General features: G+C 40.4%; 1 protein-coding gene across 2 annotated transcripts in view; it reads left to right on the top strand.

The window, feature by feature from the left end:
* The window catches only part of SH2D4B (SH2 domain containing 4B), a 72,547-nt gene that overhangs the window by 9,496 nt on the left and 37,255 nt on the right, over positions 1 to 25,796 (top strand). For both annotated transcript variants that reach the window (XM_076338058.1, XM_076338057.1), the window contains exons 2-4: positions 6,619 to 6,778; positions 7,905 to 8,052; positions 19,089 to 19,233. In XM_076338058.1, the coding sequence (XP_076194173.1) occupies positions 6,619 to 6,778; positions 7,905 to 8,052; positions 19,089 to 19,233 (453 nt within the window). The remainder of the gene's footprint in view (positions 1 to 6,618; positions 6,779 to 7,904; positions 8,053 to 19,088; positions 19,234 to 25,796) is intronic.

Here is a 25,796-nt window from a genome sequence, read left to right as displayed (position 1 = left end):
TATACTTTCATTGCTGTTATGGAACTGACTGCATAAATACAAACAAATAGGAAACATGATTTGGTATTATTTTTGATTGTCTGTGTTTTTATGTGCAAATTTGTGTTGCTGTTGGTTCAGGCTATAGGTCTCCAAGAAAGTTTTCACTGTGATCCCTTTGTGCTGCAAATTTGGGATACCCGATTTTGCATGTGTCGGGATACCCGATTTTGCATGTGTCTGGAGAAAGGAGCGATATCCAGAAACCAATTTACTGGTCTCAGAGCAGTTTAGATGTAGGTTTCGGGGAACGCCATGACAGATACTTATTCATGGAGGAGCTACAGGTGAAGAGAACTGCAAGAATTAATGTTGCCTTCTTGTGGTGCTACAGAGTTGTTTTAGACAAAAAAACTGGTAGAATACTACAGCCAATAAATCATTGGTCTGAAGATTAGAGATGGAAAAGACTTGGTAAATTATTCAGTACATTTTCCTGATAAAGCAGTGTTTGTGTCTAAACCACTTTCATTTCTACTCTCCAATCCAGACTAATTTTGATGTCCCCTACTTCCTAATGGTAATTATTTGCAGCCTGCCACAGTCTCTCCAGGAAAAGAAAAGTACTTTTGTGGTCCAGGCACAAGACTGGGACTCAAGAGATTTAATTTTTATTTCCTGACTCTGCATTAAGCTTTGTGACTGGGCGCAGAAGCTTGCTTCTGAACGGGAAACATAAGGTTCCCTTGCCTCTTTCTCACCTAGATTTCTAATTTCTTTAGTCAGGACCTGTCTCTTCCTTCTAGATTTAGTTGAATTTTTCTATTTCTTTTTTTTTTCTCTCTATTTCTGTTTCATTTGGAAATAAAGTGTGTTAACAAAATATCTTATTTTGCAGAAAAATGTAATGCTTGAGAGGCATCTTAAAGCAGAAATTGTTATATTATAATCAGCCCTCAGTGGTGGTAATTCTCTGCTTGCAAAGCAGACAACACCATTTCCCTAAAAATATTAAGGAAAATAATTTTCTGTACTTTCAGCTCAGATCTTGCAATTGGTTCTACAGTTTAAAAGTGCAAGCCCCGTATCGTTAGCCTAGAAGGGCTGACACTGACCACTGTGAACTTGATTCTGCAGGCTGCAAAGAGTTTTTGTATGGCAGGAATTCCATTTTCACAGTGCCAGATTTTCTCCCCGAGCTGCTTATTTCTTCTCCTGCACATTCATTTTTTAAGGTTATTCTGTGCTAAGAAACTACCAAGTTTTACGATCAGATTGTACAGTAAAGCCCGTCTCCAACTTTATGGGAGCGTAGGTTTAAGGGAAGATTTGCATGGGGGTAATTTCTTGAAGTAAAATAGAAAGGGTGGTTGGATGTGAAAAAGACCTTCTCTTGTTCTAACGAAAAACCTGAATGAAGGCATATGTCCTCAAATTGAATTGTTTTAAAATTGCACATGTGGAGGTCTGTCTGTTTAATGCTGAAGCTTAAAGTTGCCAGATTGTTTGATACTGCTATTATCTTTCAACTTGAACTATGGATGCGTATACAGTAGTATACTGTACCCTAGTATACAGTAGTTTGTGCTGAACCAACAATATGTTATACTGATGTTTTCAAAAGAGTTTATACATCTACCGTCTATAGCTTTAGAAGAGATCTCCATTGTTTTAAAAGGAAGAAAGAGAACAATTTCTCAAGACACATCTACAAATCAACTATTTGTTTTATGGGGCTGGGTAGTAATGGATAAGTTGTGCCTCTGAGAAACATATTAATAACTCTTTGGCATGGAAAACCTGGAAAGAAGCAAAGATAAAATTTGTCTGCTTACCTGAAAAGGGCTTTTTTATTCTCTTTCCATCTGATAAGCTCATAAATGAGCAGAAGTAGTGACGTTGTCTCAGAACAGTAGAAGTATTTGGTATCTACCAGTTATGATACAAATAAATTAACATGAGGCATGTTGTTTGCAATGTTTTCGTTAAAGTACTAAATAAAGGGGAACAACTAGGATATCCAGATTCCTCCCAGGAAAGAGGACATGGGCCACTTTTAAAACAAAAGCTGCCATTGCTTATGTAGGATCAGTACTCCTGGGAAATAATTCCATACCTCTCAAGATACTTTACCATGAAATGCAGTAAGTGAAAACCTTGTGGGCAAATACTGATATGGCCAGTCAGTGCTCGGCAGATGGTGTTCAAATGCTGTATCCAAAAAATACGACATAAATGTTGTGCTGACAGGAAGACAGAAATGTACAGAATAGGAACAACAATAAAATATATTCACATTTATAACCTGAGACATAATCTGATAGACTGAAAGAGCAAATGCTTTTGAGAGTTATTGAAGGAAAATGTTATTAGCTTAAATGTCCACCCCCCCTTGAAGTCAGTACCATTAGGCCAACACTGGGAATTCGTATAAATCACATTTTCAAATTTCATAAGAATATTAGCTTTCATTGAGAGATCTGATATGTTCGTTGCCTTCAGTTCGTATTGTCAACACTTGCGAGTGTGGGTTGGCACTGGCACTGCCTGCTGTCAACAGCCCCGCTTCATTCCCTCCTGCAGTTTTCTCCCGTCAGTCTGGGATGTCAAAAACACTTCATTGATTGTGCATCGGGAAACTTAATCTGGTTAAATGGATACTGTCCTACTGCAGAACAACAGGTAGCTGAAGGCAAGAGTAGCTAAGCTGATGCTAGTAGAGAAAGATGTAAAAAGAGCAGAAGCAAAGACTGGCCATTCAAATAGTACCAGGTTTCTTTTAATTCTTATGGGAACATCAGAGGAAAATGTCCATTTCTTCACGTTTTCAAATGAGCCAGGATGCCTTTTAGAAGCTATGTGGCCACGCACAATTTACTAACCTCAATATTTGGGTAAGAGGGTGAAATCTAGTGGACTGTACTATACAGAAAGTGAGATGAACTGCCGAGCCTTTATGGCCTTTTAGTCTGTGTTCTTTAAAATAAACCCATTGTCCATCTTGGCAATGGTCTTTGTGGTGGAATCTCCTTTTGTGAAGAACAGTTTCAACAAATCTGCAAGAAATAAACATAAAAATGGATGCATAAGAGGTGTTTCTACCAATTCCTTATTATGAACCTCTAAAATGCATAAAATATCTGTGTTACACATATAAAAGCAGAAGGAAAAGACCAAACCACACTAAGTCAGGTAGTGTATATGACTGTGAAAATGTAGTCAGATAGAATAGAGCTCAACGATTGTGATGATGATACGGTCGAGTGTTTATGGGTGAGGATGAGGGGGAAGGGCAACAAGGCAGATATCCTGCTGGGAGTCTGTTATAGACCACCCAACCAGGATGAAGGGGTGGATGAAGCGTTCTACAAGCGGCTGGCAGGAGTCTCTCAATCGCTAGCCCTTGTTCTCGTGGGGGACTTCAACTTCCCGGACGTCTGCTGGAAATACAACACGGCAGAGAGGAAGCAGTCTAGGAGGTTCCTGGAGTGTGTGGAAGACAACTTCCTGACACAGCTGGTAAGTGAGCCTACCAGGGGAGGTGCCTCGCTCGACCTGCTGTTTCCAAACAGAGAAGGACTGGTGGGAGATGTGGTGGTCAGAGGCCGTCTTGGGCTTAGCGACCATGAAATGATAGAATTCTCAATTCTCGGTGAAGTAAGGAGGGGGGCCAGCAAAACCGCAACCATGGACTTCCGGAGGGCAGACTTTGGCCTGTTCAGGACGTTGGTTGAGAGAGTCCCGTGGGAGACGGTCCTGAAGGGCAAAGGGGTCCAGGAAGGCTGGACGATCTTCAAGAAGGAAGTCTTAAAGGTGCAGGAGCAGGCTGTCCCCATACGCCGTAAGAAGAACGGGCGGGGAAGACGACCGGCCTGGCTGAACGGGGAGCTCTTGCTGGGACTCAGGAAAAAAAGGAGAGTTTACCACTTGTGGAAGAAGGGGCAGGCAACTCAAGAAGAGTACAGGGATCTCGTTAGGTCGTGCAGAGAGGAAATGAGAAAGGCAAAAGCCCAGCTAGAACGCAATCTGGCTGCTGTCGTTAGAGGCAAGAAAAAATGTTTTTACAAATATATTAATGACAAAAAAAGAACTAAGGAGAATCTCCATCCTTTATTGGATGCAGGGGGGAACATTGTCACCGAGGATGAGGAAAAGGCTGAGATACTTAATGCTGCCTTTGCCTCAGTCTTTAACAGGCAGACCAGTTATCCTCAGGGTATTCAGCCCCCTGAGGTGGAAGACAGGGGCAGCGAGCAAGATGAACCCCCATAATCCAAGAGGAAGCAGTCAATGACCTGCTACGCGACCTGGATGCTCACAAGTCCATGGGGCCGGATGGGATCCACCCGAGAGTGCTGAGGGAGCTGGCGGAGGAGCTCGCCAAGCCACTCTCCATCATTTATCAGCAGTCCTGGTTAACGGGGGAGGTCCCGGACAACTGGAGGCTTGCCAATGTGACGGCCATCTACAAGAGGGGCTGGAAGGAGGATCCGGGGAACTACAGGCCTGTCAGCCTGACCTCAGTGCCGGGGAAGATTATGGAGTGGTTCATCTTGAGGGCGCTCACAAGGCATGAGCGGGACAACCAGGGGATCAGGCCCAGCCAGCACGGATTCATGAGAGGCAGGTCCTGCTTGACCAACCTGATCTCCTTCTATGACCAGGTGACCCGCCTAGTGGATGAGGGAAAGGCTGTGGATGTGGTCTACCTGGACTTCAGCAAGGCCTTTGACACCGTCTCCCACAGCATTCTCCTCGAGAAGCTGGCGGCTCACGGCTTAGACAGGTGTACTCTGCGCTGGGTCAAAAACTGGCTGGACGGCCGGGCCCAGAGAGTTGTGGTGAATGGAGTTACATCCAGTTGGTGGCCGGTCACGAGCGGTGTTCCCCAGGGCTCAGTACTGGGGCCGGTCTTGTTTAATATCTTTATTGATGATCTGGATGAGGGGATTGAGTGCACCCTCAGTAAGTTTGCAGACGACACCAAGTTGGGCGGGAGTGTTGATCTGCTTGAGGGTAAGAAGGCTCTGCAGAGGGACCTGGACAGGCTGGATCGATGGGCCCAGGCCAACTGTATGAGGTTCAACAAGGCCAAGTGCCGGGTCCTGCACTTCGGCCACAACAACCCCATGCAGCGCTACAGGCTTGGGGAAGAGTGGCTGGAAAGCTGCCTGGCGGAAAAGGACCTGGGGGTGCTGGTCGACAGCCAGCTGAACATGAGCCGGCAGTGTGCCCAGGCGGCCAAGAAGGCCAATGGCATCCTGGCCTGTATCAGAAATAGTGTGGCCAGCAGGAGTAGGGAAGTGATCGTGCCCCTGTACTCGGCACTGGTGAGGCCGCACCTCGAATACTGTGTTCAGTTTTGGGCCCCTCACTACAAGAAGGACGTCGAGGTGCTGGAGCGTGTCCAGAGAAGGGCAACGAGGCTGGTGAGGGGTCTGGAGAACAAGTCTGATGAGGAGCGGCTGAGGGAACTGGGGTTGTTTAGCCTGGAGAAAAGGAGGCTGAGGGGAGACCTCATCGCTCTCTACAACCACCTGAAAGGAGGTTGTAGCGAGGTGGGGGTCGGTCTCTTCTCCCAAGTAACAAGCGATAGGACGAGAGGAAACGGCCTCAAGTTGTGCCAGGGGAGGTTTAGATTGGACATGAGGAAAAACTTCTTTACTGAAAGAGTGGTGAAACATTGGAAGAGGCTGCCCAGGGCAGTGGTTGAGTCCCCATCCCTGGAGGTATTTAAAAGACGAGTAGATGAGGCGCTTAGGGACATGGTTTAGTGGGCATGGTGGTGTTGGGTCGACAGTTGGACTCGATGATCTTAGAGGTCTTTTCCAACCTTAATGATTCTGTGATTCTGTCATATAATCTAGTGTCCTTTGTAGTCGGCAGGAATCCTATAGTTGATTCTTGAACATGAAGGTTGACCAAATGTAGTCTATTTTGTAAAGAGCATGCAGGCTTTTTTGGTGTTCTTAAAAATCACTCTGTCAAGACAGTAACTGTAGATTTTTGCACGGGGTCTTTCATGTAAACTGAACCGGAAACTTAATCCCTTTCAATTGCCTGCCTGAACAGAAAAGCTTCTGCAGCGTTGAGTGGTGTGCTCTGAGTATATAGGCTTTCTGAAACTCCTCCTTCACACAGTGGGAGCAGGAAATTCCTGGATTTTTTGCAGGGGTTCCGATGAAGTCCCTATACCCTCGACACTTGACATTCTCTGTGTGCTGAGCATTGCTAGTCACATAATGTCACTGGTTGTTGCTGTCACTCCATCTCTTTTTCCATTCTCTTCATTCATCCCTTGCTGAGTGAAGCAAGCACATATACTTATAACAATTGAAAAGGGATCATAATACCTAAATTCTGGGAAATGCATGTCAGAATTAATAATTCCTTATTTTTGTGGGACAGGGAGTCTCTAAAGATTGTGTGATCTGGAGTGTACAAACGTTTTTGTTCCCCAGCATGGTAGATTGGTCAAATCTGAAGATTTCATCCAACCTCTTAGTAATGTTTTATTCTGAATTGTACATTGCAAGCTTAATGTTTCTAAATTGCAGATTTCCCATCTTTTCATCTATATTTACATAAGAATTTGAGCCAGTATTTATATTTTTGGTTTGTTTTTGGTGGCTGTTGCAGGTAATGGCAAACACGTGCAGTGGCTACGTGGGAAGGATGGTGAGGTCTGGGTCTGGGTTATGGGAGAAGCCCCAGGTGACAAGCCGTATGAACAGATATCAGAGGAGCTAATAGCAGAGCGAGCCAGGCAACAAGCACAGAAGGAGGCAGAAGAACTATGGTGAGGATTTAAGAGTCTGAATTCAGGGTCCGCTTGGCATAATGGGAGACATGGCCTTGTAGAAAGGTGTCAGGTAATGGTGGGTAAAACTGGTAAGTATGTTTTGTGAACACTTGCTTTCACTTGTTTTGGCAAGTTTTCAGCACATGAAAAGTGTAACTTTATTTTTATTGAATACTGAAAAACAAAAACCCTCTTTCATAAAAAAAAGTGAAGCAAACGTTTTTCTTTTGGGGAATTTTGCTAAACCATTGACCAGTTTGTAAATAAATAAAAATGGAACAATCTGGTTTTGAGATTATTAAATTAGAAATGTTTGTTCTATCACACATCTGTGCCCACAATGGGGATTTGGTACATAAAATCCTTTTTGAAATTGGTTTTATTTGCATATTGCTTGTATTAATTCTTATCCCAGCAGTTCAGAAGCTGATTACACACAGTGCCATGCTGGTGTTTCCAGCAGGGCCTCTTCCAGCTTTGGGAGAGATTCAAAAGTGTTTTGATGCTTGATATTGTTGGGAAGTAGGCCACCTGCCTCCTGCACGTCCTTTTGTAGTGCAGCACTGAAAAGTGACAGCTTAAATATCAGATTATTCTATATTATTCCTTTTCATATGAGATTCTCCTTGCTTATAGTGATTACATATTTAAGCAGGGATTAAAAGCTTCAACCTGTGCTCTGCGTTCTTTTTACATTGTCAGTACTAATAAACAATCTAGTATAAGAATTTGGCAGACATTTGCATTGATATTTGAGAGACAACAAATTCCCAGTCATGCTTTGCTAGACTGACAGAAAAATCTATTTTTTCAGCCAGGGAAGGAAAAATATAGAGTATGACTCAAAGACATCCAAGAAATACTTCTCTGATTTAGAAGGTGCTATTTTAATTAGTCATTTATCAAAAATTGAAAATGTCTGCTTTCTGGATAGTTTCCTTAAATCTGATTTGTGGTAGGTCTCTTGTTAAATATGTTTTAAATCTTTCCTTGTAATTTCCATGAAGTCTTATGCTAATTATTTGTTGCAGCCAGTGAGCAAGTATTGATCCTTTTAATGTGATCAATTTAAAAAAGTAATCAGTGTCTTTAATTATTTTTGTTTTCAAATTCTTTTCTGAAGGAGACAAAAGGAGGCTGAAATTACGAAGAAATTCCGGCATGCTATGGCTCAAGAAAAAGCCAGAATAGTGGCAGAAAAATGGAAAATAGAAATAGAAGATCGGAAAGCTGCCAAATTGGAGGAGGAAAAAATTCAGGAGGAACTGAAGGTTTGCATAGAATAATTTAGCTTTTTTAATAGTGTTTTTGTATAGATTCAAAGTTATTGTCACCTTCAGTGCATGTTTTTTAATAAGCTTTAAAACCCAGGGTTGTAATTTTTCATCCTGGAATATACAAATAACTGCATGGTGTTCACTAGAACAGCTGGGTGAGTGATGCGAAAAAATTACATATCTCATTCAAAAGTGTCAGGACAATCAAACTGGTTATTCAGCTCACACATTAACAGAATTGTTCAGTCAGCTGTGCTGAGTCAATCATACAGGGGGAAAAAATGTACAATTGCGAAACGTCTCATTTTAAGTTAGTTTGCTTGAACATATTCTGTGTATTTTCGATGAGTTGTTCACATATTTAACTTGAAAGTTCTGTCACTACTTTCTTTAAAATAATGAGGGGTGGATCCTTCTACTCAACATACGAGAAAAGTCTAGTTGGCTTTGCTGGGAGAAGTTCATTTGCCTGATTTTTATTGACCTTCATGAATTTTCTATAAGCTCGGTTATAGTATTTTAATGTTTGTTTGAAATAGTATTTTTTTTTCACATTCTCTTGTTGAAAATAACAATTTGAAAACTAAATAGGAAAAGGAGGCCTCTGTCTACCCTTTTCATGTTACTTTATAAAGATAAAAACTTGTTTAAAAAATGAGAAAAAAAAATGTAATTGGTTTAGTCTGCAAGAGAAATTAGCACAGTCTTCTGAGTCTGGGATGTGCACTGTGGGACTGCACAAGATTGGTGAAGCTGGGTTTCCATGGAGAAAGCCTGTAGCAAAATACGACTCCTAGGAGATCTGCATCCAGTAACTTCCATCTACACGCCTCTCCCCTGCTGATGGCTTGCTGTGTCATTTTTCCCTTCCTGGGATGGTGATTAAAGGTGTGGAAAGTGTGGATAGATTCCCCCCCTTGTCCCTCTGTGATAGGAGGAATGCTGAAGAACTCAGTGGTAAATTTTCGCGCTTTGATTACAAACTAGAGTCAGCAAGGCCAATCGTCTCCTGGGCTGCATCCAAAGCAGCGTGGCCAGCAGGTCGAGGGAGGGGATTCTGCCCCTCTGCTCTGCTCTGGTGAGAGCCCACCTGCAGCACTGCGTCCAGCTCTGGAGCCCTCAGCATAAGAAAGACACGGACCTGTTGGAGCGGGTCCAGAGGAGGGCCACGAAAGTGATCAGGGGGATGGAACATCCCTCCTATGAAGAAAGGCTGAGAGAGTTGGGGTGGTTCAGCCTGGAGAGGAGAAGGCTTCGGGAAGACCTTCTTGCAGCCTATCAGTACTTCAAGGGGGCTTATAAAAAAGATGGCGGCAAACTTTTTAGCAGGGCCTGTTGCGACAGGACAAGGGGGAATGGCTTTAAACTAAAGGGGGGTAGATTGAGACTAGATCTAAGGAAGAAATGTTTTACGCTGAGGGTGGTGAAGCACTGGCCCAGGTTGCCCCGAGAGGTGGTGGATGCCCCATCCCTGGAAACATTCCAGGTCAGGCTGGACGGGGCTCTGAGCAACCTGATCTAGTTGAAGATGTCCCTGCCCATGGCAGGGGGGTTGGACTAGATGACCTTCAGAGGTCCCTTCCAACCCAAACTATTCTGTGATTCTATGATTCTAAGTTACTTGTCATTCTAGAAACTGTGGGACTGAGTGGTTATGTAGCACAAAGCAAGGGTGGTTCCTGTAGCCTCCTCTGCATAAAGTTGCTGATTTACCTTTGCACAATTAATCTGAATTCATAGGAGAGAACAGGGCCTTTGAAATTTGATGTCAATGGGTAATGAAACTATACCTTTCAAGTGCCTTTATTAATGTATGAATAATGAGCAGAGCAACTAATTAAACACTCTTTCCTCTGCTTTCTGGAAGGCAAAGCCCTCTTGAACAAAGGCCAATACAGGCCTGTTCACTTATATCTCTGTGGTTGATTTACAGTGCACTTGATGGGGTAAATGTCCACAAGCTCACTGTAGTTCTTCTGTTTCAGAGAGACTTTTTCAAAAAGCAGAGTGAGCAACTTGTGAGACTTTTAGTGGCCAGCAGCCATCATTTTCTCTTAAGGAAAACTAGTCTTTCAGTTGTTGAAACAATTTAAAAGGAATGGCACCAAATTCTGCTCATTTTCATATTGATGGAAAGGTAATGTCACAGTGATCTGTGTTCCCGCTGTTTCTTGGGAAGTGAGGAGGTATCCTCCATCCAACTGTGTGCCTGGTAGGAGCAAGAATTGCACTGCTGTAAGTGGGATGAGAATTTGGTTCAGTTTCTACTTTGAATTTCAAATACTAACCTTTGGCCAGGATTTCTTTAGCCCTATTCATAAAGGTGCCAACATCTCTATTTTATCAAAGAAACAGAAACCTTTTTTTCCCCCATGGTTCCCCTTAAATCAAGCACTTGAAGAGAATGTTTGCAAAAATTTAAATAAATGGACCACAATTTTTAAGACAAGACCCAGCAGAAATGAACTCTTTGGCTTCAAAAATGAGTTTGGAAACAAGATATTATGCAGCGATTATTTTTTAAATGCCCCTTTATTGAGTGTGCTCCCGGCATTTGCTGTATTAATGCAACAACATAGTCTAATTACACTTCCAGCCCTGGGTCTTCAATTAGGTCTATACTCTGAGATCTGTTAGGAGGGACTTGGACTAACATAGGGTTCCACCAGCAGAGATCCAAGTGCAGGATTGATCTCTAGTACTGTAATACCACACCTTTGCTACTCAGAAAAGCAGCTTATCTATTACTTGGTCTTGAAAGAGCAAATCTCGTACATAGTGCTGTAGAACTACTTAAAAACAGTAAAGGCGTTTCAAAGACAAGTGAATCTCACAGGCTAATACGGGGGAGTCATTAAGTTCTCTGCCCACTGGCTTATTTAAGCTCACTTGGCTTTCCTTCTCCTTCCCATTTTACTCTTTTTATAACTACTATTGTGCAGTGGAAGAAGTACATGAAATATTTACAAGCTGAATGAGTGGAAAGGTACCCAGACAGGAAAATAGGTAAGTTATGTTTCTGGCATCTACCTCCAACAAAAAGTGAAGAGAACTAAGGTGTTGGGAAGAAGATGTATTAATGAATCTTCTCATGTATGACTGCAGTCTTTGAAATCACGAAGAAATGTACCTTTCATGAATGATTCAGGGTGTGGAATGAGATGCAGATCAGTTAGCAAGCCCACTTTAAAAGGTTTAAAATATTTAATGCATTGGTAATCATCCTTCTGTGATGATGACCAGACCGTGTTTAAAGCAGTCTCCAAACCGGGGTATGAAAAGTTCAGTCTCTGCTAATGCTTCATCCTCTTGCAGCATTTTGACTTGGGAGATTGAAACTCTGTCCTTTCTGCTGATGTGTTTAATTTCTAACCATATTTTATCACAAACACTCCTTTTTAAAACACTTTTATTCCTCTTGACCTATCATGGGACTTTAGGGCTGTCTGTGCTAGATAAATGATATCTCACATATCGAAGTGAATGATGATCCCTGTTTTCTTTTCCAACGCTATTAGAAAAGTATTGCTTTCCTTGGTGTTTCTTAAGCAGAAATGCTTTTAATTTATGATGCTAGAATATAAATGTTGACTGCTCTATTTTTGCAGTTTAAGGACAGCTAGTCTGTTATGCACCTATTGCAAAGGACAAATAAGAGAGCCAATTACTATCATTAATCTTTTTGCTAATTCACAAAGGCTATGAGATCATAGGCATAATTTCCTGCTGTTATCAGTTGCTGTCATTAAGAATCTTGAACAACGTGCAGAGCTAGGGCAAATTAAAGATATGAGCATCAGCCAGCCAGGGCAGGGTGGTATCCTTCAGCTACATTTAGAAATAACAGAGATACTCTCTCAGCTTGTTCTTCATGTGGTCTACATAATGCAAGAGAATATTAACAGTAAAGTGCTGTCTGTATGACAACATCAGATACTTGCCAAATTTAATAACATAAGCACAGCTGACAGTAAAGCTAGATTGCTTCTTAAAAATTCCTTGGGAGATGAAATGTGTGTTAACCAAAAGCTGTAGGTAAACTTTCATGGGCATTGTTTTTCTTCATGCATCAAAAAATATTTGGTAGGAGTTTTAATGAGAGTAGCGCTTAAGGAGAAATAATCCTTATTCTCTTGATAGGCAGCAAGAGAATAACGGTGCATTATAATTTCCTTCCACTTTTTTGTTTTGGTTTTTTTTTGGTGCAAGTTCATGACCTTTAATTCCAGTTGGGATTGTGGTGAGTGAAGTGAGCTTTTTTAAGGTGTGGATCCAAGAGTTTCTATGTCCTGGCTGTTTCCATTCTCATCAAAGAAGACAGGTTTAGAATCAACCTTCAGAGAAGACATTAGTCAGTGCTTCAGTTCAGGAAATCTCTAATAAGTACAGCTTATGCTTAATAGAGAGCACACGCTTCAGTCCTATTGACTTCGATGGGCTTTCAACACATGTCTGAGTGCTTTGCTGTGCCCCAAAGTGCTGTGGACCTGATTCTTCAGACAGTTGCTGCCAGGTGTAGAGTTTAGGAATACAGTAAAATGTCACCATCACCACTTACAGTACTGTGAGCTTCTGATGATATAGCAGTGAGCAGTCTGTCCTGATCTGAAAAAACCTCTTGTCTCCAAGTAAACATCAAGCACGTGAGCGGGCCTGTTATCTTTAAGTGCAAATAAGCTGTAAGTTCAGCTCTGTGCTTTGCTGTGCCAAGAATACACTGAACTCTTTCCCAAGGACAGCATACGTAGAATCCAGGAATATGACAACAGCTTCTTGCTGGGGCTTGGCACCCAGCTCATTCTGAAAATGTCTCAGTTGGGTCCACTGAATCACAATTACAATAATTCAGTAATACTTCATTTTGTTTTCTTTTGTGCCACCACAGTTCAGAAATTCTTTTTTTCTATGCAGTTGTCTCTCTAACAATGTTGGAAGTGAGGCAGCTGTTAGTTTCTGTTGGGAATCAGGTCTTCAGGATTTTTCTATCCTACTTGTGAGGAACTGTGATATTAATTTTAAAAATCTTTTCCCTGGTGACATCAGTAATGATTGCGCTGCTGAAGCCACTGACGTTATTCTGGATCGCTAGTAAAAGCTAGCAAAGCTCTGATATTTTCCATGGGTAAATGGGAAAATCTGAGCCACTAATGAGGATAGTTTACATCAGGAATTCAAGCTGTGAGGAGTCCCTAAGGTCCAGAGACAAACTCTTAGTAGATTGTCACTGGACCTATGGCAAGTTACTGTCCTGGTTTCGGCAGGGATAGAGTTAATTTCCTTCCTAGCAGCTGGCACAGGGCTGTGTTTTGGATTTAGGATGAGAACAAAATTGATAACACACTGATGTTTTAGTTGTTGCTAGGTAATGCTTACACTAGGCAAGGACTTTTTAGTTTCCCATGCTCTACTGACTGAGCAGGCTGGAGGTGCACAAGAAGCTGGGAGGGGGCACAGCCAAACTGGCCAGAGGGACATTCCATACCATGGGACATCATGCTCAGTACATAAACTGGGGAAAGCTGGCCGGGGGGGCTGCTGCTCGGGGACTGGCTGGGCATCGGTCGGTGGGTGGTGAGCAATTGCACTGTGCATCACTTGCTTTGTGTATTATTATTATTATCATATTATTATTATTATTATCATATTATTATTATTATTAAACTGTTTTTATCTCAACCCATGAGTTTTTCTCACTTGTTCTCTTCCAATTCTCTCCCCCATCCCACCGGGTGGGGGGAGTGAGTGAGCGGCTGCGTGGTGCTCAGTTGCCGACTGAGGTTAAACCACGACAGTTACCCAGGTAGAGTCTGCTCCAGCTCGTGCAATAAATCTCAGATCTCTCCTAATCAGGAATAGTCCTTAGCTTTGTTTTCTATCTCATCTAAAAGAGGGTCTTTGTGAACCAGAGTATGTTGTTACCTCCCTATACGAGCCACGTGTGAATAGCGTGTCCTGGGGCATACCCATGACTGAAGTGTAACTTCTGCATGAAACATGACTGCCTTCCACACATTTGTCTCTGTGCAAATATATGCACAGACCAGTGAAGTGCTGCAGACTGTGTTCCTTTTGAGACACTGGCAGTAGAGAAGAAAATAATGTCTCTGCAAACACTTTCTTTTCTGAAGCACGTGAGAGAATTTTCTCAGAAAAAGGTTGGGAAGGGTTGGGCATATTTCTGCTGATACTCACAGCTCTGTTGGAAACTGTCAGGTGGGTTTGTGGAGAACGCTGATCTCAGAATTCAGCCTGCTGTGTCAGCCTTGCTGAGAACAGGCTGTCCTGGAGCCGGGGACCCCAGGATTTCCAGATTCCCTTCTTCAGAGCAGGGAGTCCTAAGGGCTCAGATCTGAAGACGACCTGCGCTCTCAGCTCTGTGGCAGGTAGCCTGAATGTCTGCCCTGGCTCAGGGATGATTGCTGAGGGGTCTCAGGAGATTCACAGCAGCTGTAATGCAGCCCGCTGGCTGCAGCTCTCAGGGCTGCCAAAGACAATTCCTGCCAGCCTGAAGCATTGAGGGAATCCCAGGCATCCTTTGCTTCGGAGAGGACTGTTGTAACAAATATGTCTTGTAGGTTTTGCCCTGAGCGGGGTGGCAGTCATTCAGCTCCCCTGCATCGCGTAAGACTCCCCAGAGAAACCCCGAGAGCCGTGGCAGCCAGAAGCTCAATTTTCCATTGGAAAAAAATCAACTGCTGTATTTTGGCTTTTCCTCAGTGCGTTTTTTAAAATCTTTCTGCAGCAAAAACTAAATGCTGACCTAATCTCCTCTCATCTGCATTAGACTGAAACATTAGAAGTTAACCATGGCTAATATTAAATATTATTTAGAGCTGGCTGTAGTAGAGCTATCAAACATCGTGAGGCACACATTTACAGTAACAAGCAAGAAGTTTGTGGTAAATGCTCAACTGCCAGAGGCTAGATAAGATCATTTAGCATGTTCAAATTCTCCAGAGGAGTTAAAGCTGGAGAGGATTACTGCTGCCTATTGAATTACCAGTGTGATTTGTTGCAGCAGGTTGGTATTTCTTGGCAATTTGCAACTATGTACTGAATTGTCACCTTCCTAATTATTCTGGAAGAGCTGAAAGGGTCACGGCACACCGTACAATCTCTCTCAACTGCCAGGCAGAAGGTGGTGTTTGTAGATTATTATAGCTCTTCACTCAGCTCAGTGCAGGATTGGGTTCAGGGGGAGAAGCAGATAAACTGGTTGCTGCATTCTTCCAGTGGAGTAAATGTGAAAACTTCAATTGTTGTTCATTTTAAAGACAAACATACACTTTTTACTCATACTTGACAAAAGGATGACTTTTCTTTCCTGTGTCATGCTAACAAGGGTTGTTTCTCCTCACACACGCCTTTAAGGAGTTGTAGAATGTACTTGTGTGCATCTGTGCGCTAATTTGAATAAATAGAATTTAAAAGTTTTCTTCCTTTAAAAAGGAAAATTATATGAAAAAGCTTTGTGAATTCAGAATCAGGTGCCAGCGTTAAGTTTGTTGTTGTTGTCTCTTTGACTTAAATCTCCTTCTTCTCACTAAAAAAAAACAAAAAAAAAGAGGTAGAATTTTCTTAGTAGGCATTACTGCTTTCCATTAAGAACTCAAACTCTGCCTGAATTCTAGTTTTCGGTTTATTTTTGGGTTTTTTTTAGACACGTTCATCTTTTTACTACAAATGCTTCAACAATAGCTACACTAAAAAAAACCAAACTTGTGACAAAAGTCTTGTGTGATTCAGGGAAACTGCTGTGAGATTCCGCCCCCCCCCCTCCCCCCCCATTAAGTTTACCTTGTGGTTTGAGATGTTGAATAGAAAACATTTTGATAACCCAGGATTACCCCTGTGTCTGTCCATCTTCCTGAAAAGATATCCTAGATGTACTGGATTTTTCTAGGTAGTGAAGCTAAGTGAATAAATACTCTCCTCATAGAATAAAGAATAGCTGATTGCAGACCTTTTCCAAGAAGGGAATAGAGCCATTTACTAGCAACTGAAATATGGAATCCCTAATTCTGTGGGGTATTTAAAGAGATAATTTATTTTTTAATGTATTTTTTTTATTCTGAAGAAGCTGCTGGGCTTTGAAATCGGTGCTTCCAAAAAGCATTGACTTTTCAAAAATAATGAACTGTCCACTCAACTAATCTTTTTAGGACTCGGGAGATAACAACGGGAGGATGATGTTAGAAATAATCAAAGATAGTAGCATTAAAATTGACTGAAGAACAATACTAGGCTTTTCTTTCTCAGAAATAATAAGAGCAGCCTAATGTATTGTTCATCATGTGTGTTATGGAACTATTATTCACTACATAGGTACATCACTATTAATACGCAATATTTCACGTCTTTTGATTTGTTGTATTATCAAGAAGACGGATCCTCTGCTGGTGTAAACTGGTGGAGCTCAGCTGTGCTAAACGGAGAAATGTTGATTTATGTTACTTAGGGAAGTGGAAAAGAGGTTGAATTATTTCAAAGGGTGGAGATTTGCATTTGTTCCGTTTTCCCACTCTGAAGATGCTGTTGCTTGTCACTGCTAAATTGCCTACTTCTTTTCAGTCTTTTTATCTTTCTTCCTCAAACGTGCCGTCGTGCGATCCCCGACCAGAACAACCAAACAGTCCTGATTCCTGCTGCTGCTTCTGTCCCTCACTGAGCTTCTAGAGGTTGCAAACAACAATATTGTTTGCTTTGGAAAGCCATCTTCCGAAAAGAATTGGAGTTGTCTTCCTTTAATTCCAGATTTCTGGTTAACAACAGATAACTTCTGCAGAGCTAGAGAGAACTGGGGTGGGGGAAGGAGAGAAGAAAAAGCCTTTCCTTCCCCACGCTGGACAAAAGGTTTCTTCTGTTTTCCAGACAGACTTTCCAGAAACCTGTTTCACCATTGGGAAAACACGTATGAGTCCCTCTTAGGGGCATCAAACAACAACATTGTTTGGACATTCATATTACTCCATTGGGGTTGCTTTTGGCAGGCGTTAAGATAGGACAGACAACCTTCGAATGAGTACTTTTCCAATGTATTATAAAATACAAACTATTTACTGTAGGGAAGTATTAATCAAGTAATATGTACTTTTACTGAATTAATATAGCTTTTGGATAGTTCAGCCCCTTTCAGCCTAAAAAGAGGCTGAATTATAACATACATTTATACATAGTGTGAACTTTCATATAAGTAGCATCTTCAAACACTGAACAGGAAGAACCTACGTGTTAAAAAAAATAGGTATGCAAGTTACTTTTTGCAGGATTATGAGTAACATCATGAAAGCTCAGTTTTGCATCTCCTGAACCCACAGACTAAGTTTAGAGAATAACAGAAGTCAGATTTGGGCCCCATTTTTTAAATCTCTCCACTCATATTTGTAGTACTTATTAAAATAGACCACGGATTGTTTTGGTCATGCTGTGAATCCTGCTGTGATGAAAGTTTGTTTTCAAACTTAGAAAACATGCCTTTCCACAAAGTTCACAGTGCCGAAATACAATATAATAAAAAGGAAGCTAAATATGTCTGATTCCCCTTTGAGAGCAGGAGCAATCCCATCTGAACGTAATTTTCAGACTTCACTTCATACCATGTCTTAAGAAAAAAAAAAATTACCAGTCCAAAGGCTGTGGCTAAGAAACATTTGCTCAAATATGTCAGCTCAGCTGACTGATAGAATGTGTTGGTACATTTGACAAAATCATTTTCCCGTTTAAAGCAATCAGGGGGGGTTGTTTGTTTGGTTTTTTTCCTGTGCTCAACTGTTGCCTGTCCAATTGCAATGAAACATTAAAATCCCACCGGAGGGGAGCAAAGTTAGGAAATGCAACGGTCTTATGAAATCCCACTTCTGACCTTTAATAAACAAAAGTTATTTAAGGAAGACAGAAAGATCTTCCCCCAAACCTCCTAATGTAAAAAGCAGAGTTTCACCAGATTTTGTTCAACTGGATGTCAGTTGCTTCACCCTAGAAATTTGATAGGATTAACATTTTGCAACAATTCACGATCTACTTAGGGCTTCCCTTACTTATAGGTTAGGTTAGGTAACTAGGTTAGTAATTCAGGGTGATTTTACGCAGTGACTTGTAACAAAATTCTTCTTCATAAGTTTGTTACCCAAAAGGGTATAGTGTTGGTTCCATTATAAAATTAAATAAAAAACTATTCTTATTCATAATTCAAGTTATTTCAATAATATGAGTAACAGTTCATGAAGTTCAGGTTTGGGTTTTTTGCAGGGTTCGGTTGAACAATGAATTAAATCTGCTTCTTCGCTACCTAAGGAAATTGGGAAAATTTATTAGAAAACAGATATGGATTCCTATTTCTGCACTAATCAAGCTCCTGTGTTATTGATAGTATGTGGAAGGCCAGCTGTAGAGGCAATCTTTATCAGATTTCCATCTCCTTTCAGGTGTTCTTGGAAGGGAACTTCTTTGTATGTTACTTTTAGCTACATTTTGCAAAGTGACTGGTGTGTGCTGAAGGATCCGGCTTTTCTTCCAGAATGTAATGATCTTGATATTTGGAAAACATTATTCTCTGTGTCGGGCATGACAACACATGGTGACAGTTGCTAAACTAAGAACACCAGTAAATCAGTTACTGAATTGTACAGATTCTGTAGATGGTGTGTATACTGCTTGAGTGACAGCGATATCTCCAATGGGAGTACACGTGGACTTAAAATGAGCACTGCTTATGGATTGTAGGATAGCACAGGCTTTGGTGCCACGTGATAAAACATGTTTCCCGTATAGATTTCAGGTCTTAGCTACTTACGTGTTCCTTATTCCTGTGATACCTGTGCGTCTCAAAACATACCTTTCTCAGAAGTTCCCAAGAGGTAGGAAACTTCTATTATGCCTGTTGTGGCAGGTGAGAAAGCCAAAGGTAGACGAGACAGTGATTTGTCCAAGGTAACGTGGCTACTCTGTGGGAGGAAGCAACTGAAGCAGTGTCCTAACTTTTGGCACATTCTTCCTCTTTAGTCACCTCTGTTTTACTTCATTTTGCCTAGAAAAGAGAAGAAGAGGAAAGACAAAAGGGTGAAGAACAAATAAGGCAGCAGGAAGAAATCCGAGCAAAAGAGTTGTATCTGAGCCTCAAGCAAGCTCAGCAGCATAGTCAACACAGCGACGATGACCAGGAGTGGGAAGAACAGTGTGAGTAAAGTTACCTTCACAGGATTAATGTATTTCTAAAAGCAAATAAAAGGAGACTTGTAGAATGGAAAAAGGTATTGCCGAAAACCTCTTCTACCCAGAGCAATGCAAAATGCTGTATTATTTTATGGGAAATTACCAGCTTGACCTTACGAACAGAAGTTACTGTGAGTTTACCAATTTCACATTTCTTTCTGAGTAAGAATCCATGTCAATGCCTTACAGAAAATTTTTCATGTACAGTGACTGAGATCATTGATTTTTGTCTAGTGTAATTAATTAACAGTTTTGGCTTAGTAATAATAATTCTGGACACAGTTATTTTGACAGCTTGTCCTCAGCTATCTCTGAAGAGGTAAAATCTGTCTTCATCTGTATTTTAATTACTTCCATATGGTGATGGGGTCAAGCTGTGATATCAGCACTGAAACTCACTTCATTTCAAAAGATTACAGTAAATAATACTTAGATTGTTGCCCTGAAAAAAAATCCTTATGATGATGATCTCACTCTATGCAGGTGCTGTTCCTTTTTAGCCACCCTGAAATTCTTTCTTAATATCATCATTGTGATTAGTTTAATGTACATTAGGATTTTTAAAAGCCTGTAAGGAACAGAACAAATATATTACTCTATATATGTATACATACATACTGTAGGTAAGTAAAGGTCCACATTATGAGTAAATAAGACTTAATAGCTTGTGTGAATAAAATGTACGTCTACTCCATCTGGAGTCTATTGTATAGTTGGCTTTAGAAGGAGGAAATTTGTTTGCAGTAAGAGTTGTGCATTTTTGTTGGGGGAAGAATATTTTTTATTTCCCACATCTATACTGATTTGATTACTCTGCAGAAAAAGGAAATGTAATGATTGGAAAGTTTTAGCTCATGTGGGGTTATTGTATTAATTATATATAGCACAAAGGTTAATTAGCTAATGCTAAAAATGGAGGTTTAGGGAGCTGATAGTCAGTATGTGTTACATGAAATACCTCATGAAGTAGGAAGAAAATATTGCTGTAGCATTACTTATTTCCTGACAGAAGTAAAAGAAATGTTTCAAAATATGCAATGAGTTCATTTTATGGGTTTAGTCATCACTTCAGGAGTTCCTGAAGACTAATTACTGAAGTCCTATTACCTGGAATTGATGTGATAGTCAATCATTCTGTACAACATGAATTAAATCTATGTAAGATACACTGGTGCCATTTTCCAAGCTCATAGCAGGCTACGCTCTTTTTTGATCAATAAAACCTCTGTATATTACACTGTCAATAAAGAGAAGGTAATTATTTCCTGGAGAATTATCTAAATCCAGGTGTACATGTTTATTCAGAAAGGAAAACTATAGCTTTCTGTATTTTGGGTGTTTAAGAGCAGAATGAGTTGGGGAAAAAATAGCCCTTTAGTTTTGTAGAAAATGAGGCATTGTCAATTAGCATCAGCTGGCAACCTAGCATAGAGGATGGTGTTATGTACTTTAGCATTTCTTTGATGGTAGATAAAGAAAGAAAATAAATTTGCAACCATTTAAATAAAAAATTAAAAAAAAGCCAGCCTATGTTTACACTGAAATTGGCAATAAAACAAAATCCTATCAACATTGTGAAAACCAGCTATCATTTTCTTACTGTTGCATTAAGGAGGTAACTGAGGTTTTAAATTGCTGTCTCAGTTTTCTCAAGGAATGCTGGTTGTACAGGGACAGATATCAGAAATGCATCAGAGGAATTATGGGAGAAGGCAGAGAGGAAAGGAATAAGCTGTGAAGGGTTTTGACCATGATTTCTGTAACAGCATTCCTGGTCTGTCAAAAGACTTTTGACTGCATCAGGTGCTGGTGGATATAATCTACCACCAGTATTTTTTCTTGTGTAACCTTTGGAGTATTCTGTATGCTCTGAAGGAATTCTATCACCCTCAGTCCGTGTGCCTCAATACCTATAGACCTGTCTTCTTGTGGTCAAAAGGGTGACCGACTGCAGCTCACGTAATTTCAAGCTATCTAGCCTGGTCACCAATAATAGTGCTGCCGTGGCAAAACAAAAGCCCAGCACCTTCTAGCTGGCGGCACCACAATTGGGTTTTGCAGCCTGCTATAAATTCTGTGCTGCCAGAGTTTATGCTGTTATCAGTAATTGATTTAGCATTAAACTAACTGCAGACTAATGACTAGAGTGTATCACATCCTTATTTATCCTATTATGCTTATCTCAGTGTCTCAATTTATCCCAGTTGGTTTGAGGGCTTAGAACTGGGCTCCATTAGCAAATGGGTGTGACAACTTAAGATATGAAGATGCAGTGTTTAGTGCCTTATCTGAAACCAGTTCCTGGCTGGTTTAGATTATGGCATCAGACTTTGCACTGAGCTTCCTGAGGAATGTTAACATCTTCCATTTCCTTAACTTTGCTGCAGAAGCCAGAACCTCCAGCAGACAGGCAATAACAAATATTTTGAAGCGGGAACATCTGAAATTGCTATGGAATGAGCTAGTACCTCAGGTTTGCCAGATTTTTCACTTTTTATTTCAGTTCCAGATTTTTTTTTTTTTCCTTTTTATGGTAATCCTTTCATTTTGTCTTCAAATATTCCTTCGGGACACCGAGAGGAAATTTAGTCAAGTTAGGCAAAGCTATCCACTTTTCATCTTTTATAAGCAATAAATAAATGCATGAATGCATAAAAGAATTACAAGCAGATGTGATATTAACATCTTTTGTCTCTACACACCTGCAATGAAAACCATATTGCCCATTAGGAACAAGGCCAGGCTCCTTTGTGTCTTACCTCCTTGAAGTCAGCCCTTCCTATTCAACAGTGCTGGGGGGTCAGTACTGAAGGGGAACAGCAGTGCTAGAGCAGCTATTGTGGAGACCAAATGTAGCAACGATATTGATGACGCTACTAATTTATTTAGTAGATGGAATTGAGAATGTGATGAGGATTCATCTCTCCTCTCCCTCAGCTCTTTATTGCCAAGGCAATAAGCACAGTGTTGCTACTATTAGTTTCTGTTGTTTGGTTCAGTTTGCTTCTGCTGTTTGCCTGATTGTGCCAAATAACAATAAAAGCCCATAGAACCGCTGTGTTAATTGAAATACGTAATTTTAGTGCTTTTTAATATACTAAATGACAAATGTAGAATAACTCGAGAAATCGGTACTAAAAGGAAAAAAATGATGTTGTAAGAGCAATTACACACTTTGATTTCCTATAATGGATATATGTTGGGGTACTTTAGAGGGCAGTTGTGAGTTAATATGTGGAACAAGTATATTGGTTGGGAAATGAGAAGATGAATAGTGGAAAAGACTGATTCAAAGAGTCCACTGATCAAAGCTCTTATTCTTTGAAACTGGGAAGTGAGAACTAAGGCTAAGCTTGGACAGAGGAGTGTATATGTTCTGATTAGTTTTGGACCTTTCTACAGGCTGTTCCATTTTGTAGGTTTCTAGAGTATTCAATAAACAATACCCTGTATCACAGTCTCTAAGTGGGATCTCTCTCTGTGAGAGCAGAAAAGGAATCTGCAAAAGATAATAGGAAAAACTGTAGCATAAATATTCATCTGATTGAATATTGCAAAAGACGTTCTGTTAGTACACTTACAAACCCCTGCAAACCGCATCAAGCAATGAAGTGCTCAGATACCATCTGACCAGCTGTACTCCTCTCCAGACAAAAATTATTCAAGTAAAAATGTAAACGGAGTTGAGTGACTTGATCTATTCTTATGCCTTTCCCTAAGCACTCACTTTTGGTCTCTGTTGGAAGTAGGATACCAGGCTGACTCATTATAGCTTCTTTTATATTGTTATATTTTTATGTTCTTCTACAAACTATGTCTATGAGTTTATTTTTGCCTGAATTTTAAAGGAATTTATGTTAGTTTGGTACTTATCTTCCACAGAAATTTGAGTGAGTGAGTTTACTGGCAGGAGCATTTGATAAAATACTGAATTTTAAAGTGAGTAGTCCCCAGTTCAGCTATGCATTAACTAAGCAAGTGCTCAACCTTAAGTATGTGCTCACTGAACTTCAATAGGTCTCAGAGTGCGTTGTTGAATAGGGATGCGATTATTCCCATGCTTTCAGATAAGAAGATTGTTGAACTGGAGCCATATTGCAGAGTATTTGTGGGAAGTTATTTTCCAATTAGGAAACGGAAAAACACCGTGTGATTTGTATGTGCACTCAGAAAATCTGAAGATTTAATTTTATCTATTAAGTAGGCATTTTGAATTGCTCATAAACAAGCTTCCAAGAATTATTAACAAGGGTAAAGCTGAAACAAAATAATTTAAAAATGAGGATGTGTATTCACGGCACATGTTTTTTTTCTGCTTTCACATAGCTCTGACTGTAGCTCACAGCTCTTCAAAAGCATAAAATAGATTATACAAAATGGAGACTTCCTAGTCTTTCACAAATGATGTGATCACGTCCAGCTGCAGCACAGCATGAATTAATCCTCATCTGTATCAAAAGATTTGGTATTAGAACTTTGCCAGGACTGCTAATAGGGATTTCCCAATCCTAAGTGAAAATATAAAAGGCAAGCTTGTATTTTCACTCAAAAGACAACTGGGGTTAGCATAGAGGAATAATAGATTCTTGTAAACTGTTCAAGGTAAACAAGGCAAACTCAAATTAAGACCTATAGGATCATAAGAGCTATTGCATACACAAGCTTTGTGGTTTCCTCTTTGTTGTTAGAGTATGTTCTCACTGCAGGTCATGCAGACATGGCCAAGCTGGCTTTAAACTATTTATTTCTAGTAATGGTAATTTTATAATCATGGCAGCACAGACCTCAGTCTGGATATTTGTACCAGTTTTCCAGGAGGGTTTGGTAACCCATTTTTGGCCTGCTCTACTGCAGCTACAATCATATTGGCACCTAACCTATATAAACAGCTCAGGCATTTCTACACAGGTTTCGGTGCCCTCAGGGCAGAAGTGTGCTTAGTTTTATGAGCGCTGAAGGAGGATGTACCTGTTGTTGGTATCACCAACACCTGAAGAGAAAACTAGTAGTGGAGATGGACTTATGGGAACTGGCTGAACTGTAGATTTCCTGTGAGCTTGACAATTCAATCAAATTCCTCATTTCCCAGTCTTGTCAGTCCTGACGTTATTCCGTAATATAAAAGGAAGATGAAGAAAATATAAATTATTTGTAGCAATTCTTGATGCTAGATATATGGACCTATGGTGATGATTCAGAGATTTTAAGGATGGAAGATGTCATTCAGATCTCTAGTCTCCCTACTGAAAATATTGACTATTGAATTTAATGCTTCGCACAGGGGTCATGCCAGAAGTATGTTTACTGTAAAAGGACAGCCAGTCAAGAAAAGGCATCTGTTCTTACTCAAGATAGTACTAGAAGTCCTGACTACTTTTGCTTTCTTATTGTGAGAAAGGCTATGATGTGTCCTGAAATACAAGTAATGCAGAATTTGTGGCTTCTTCGATCTTAGAGTATTTGTGCTACACTTGATCCAGATATAAAGTTCTTATTTCTAGTGAGATGGTTCAGAGTCAGAGAGAAAGATGAATATTCATTAAATTCTTGTCCAGATTTACCTTCAGACTTTGAGCGACTGTCTCAAGATAGAGAAATTTGTTGGGAGGTATCGGTAAGGGAGGACAGTTCGTGTGACACACATCATCTTGTCTGGAGTGTAATGGAAAACTTTTTGTAGATTCCTGACCGCAACGGCTGGATAAATCTTTATCCACACTACTCTTTCCAGTCACCAAAACCAGTTATTGATGCCAGTGACTTTGATTATTTACCCGACACAAAGTCCCTTGACCAGTCAGAGAGTTTTAAAAGAAACTTGGGATAACAGAGCAACACAGATCCAAAGTAGGAGCTGTACTAGACAATTCCTAAAGATAGAGGAATGTGAGGTAAGAGAGAGAGGTTTCTGGGAATAACTATAAGGAATGGGATAGGGAGAAAATCAGGACCCCAGTAATGAAAAAAAAAAAGGATTAAGAGATCCTATGTGTCCTTATGGTCAGTGATACAATTCTTCAGATACCTCAGTTGGGAAACGTCAATAAAAATTCTTCATAACATGAAAGAGATGCCTATGTATGTATATATATAAAAAATCTATATGCATGCACTTAGATATCTATGGCATGCAGCTTTCCCTATCCCGACATATATACAGACACATATACAGGTGTATGGGTATGTACATATATGTAAACACAGATACATATATATATGGATGGATAGAGAAGGCTGCATGTCATACATAATTTCAAAAAGCTTTCTGAATGTTAATATTTGACAGTGGCAAACTATGCTACCTGTCCCCATTGTTTTGTGATAAGAAATATTAAAATTTGATACGGGTTGGGAAAATGTGGTCCAGGTCACTGGCTTCTGATGGTATCGATTTATTAGCTAGCAAAAATACGGGAGGAATGTCTGTTGAAAAGAGTACCTATTGCTGAGGAAAGTGGGGCATGAAGATACCTTGCTTTTTTCATTAGCAGGCAGCCTGTACCTCAGTAGAAAAGAATCCCAGAAAG

The sequence above is a fragment of the Aptenodytes patagonicus genome, chromosome 5, assembly GCF_965638725.1.
Source record: "Aptenodytes patagonicus chromosome 5, bAptPat1.pri.cur, whole genome shotgun sequence".
NCBI lineage: Eukaryota > Metazoa > Chordata > Aves > Sphenisciformes > Spheniscidae > Aptenodytes > Aptenodytes patagonicus.
This window is presented reverse-complemented; position numbering and strand designations above follow the sequence as displayed.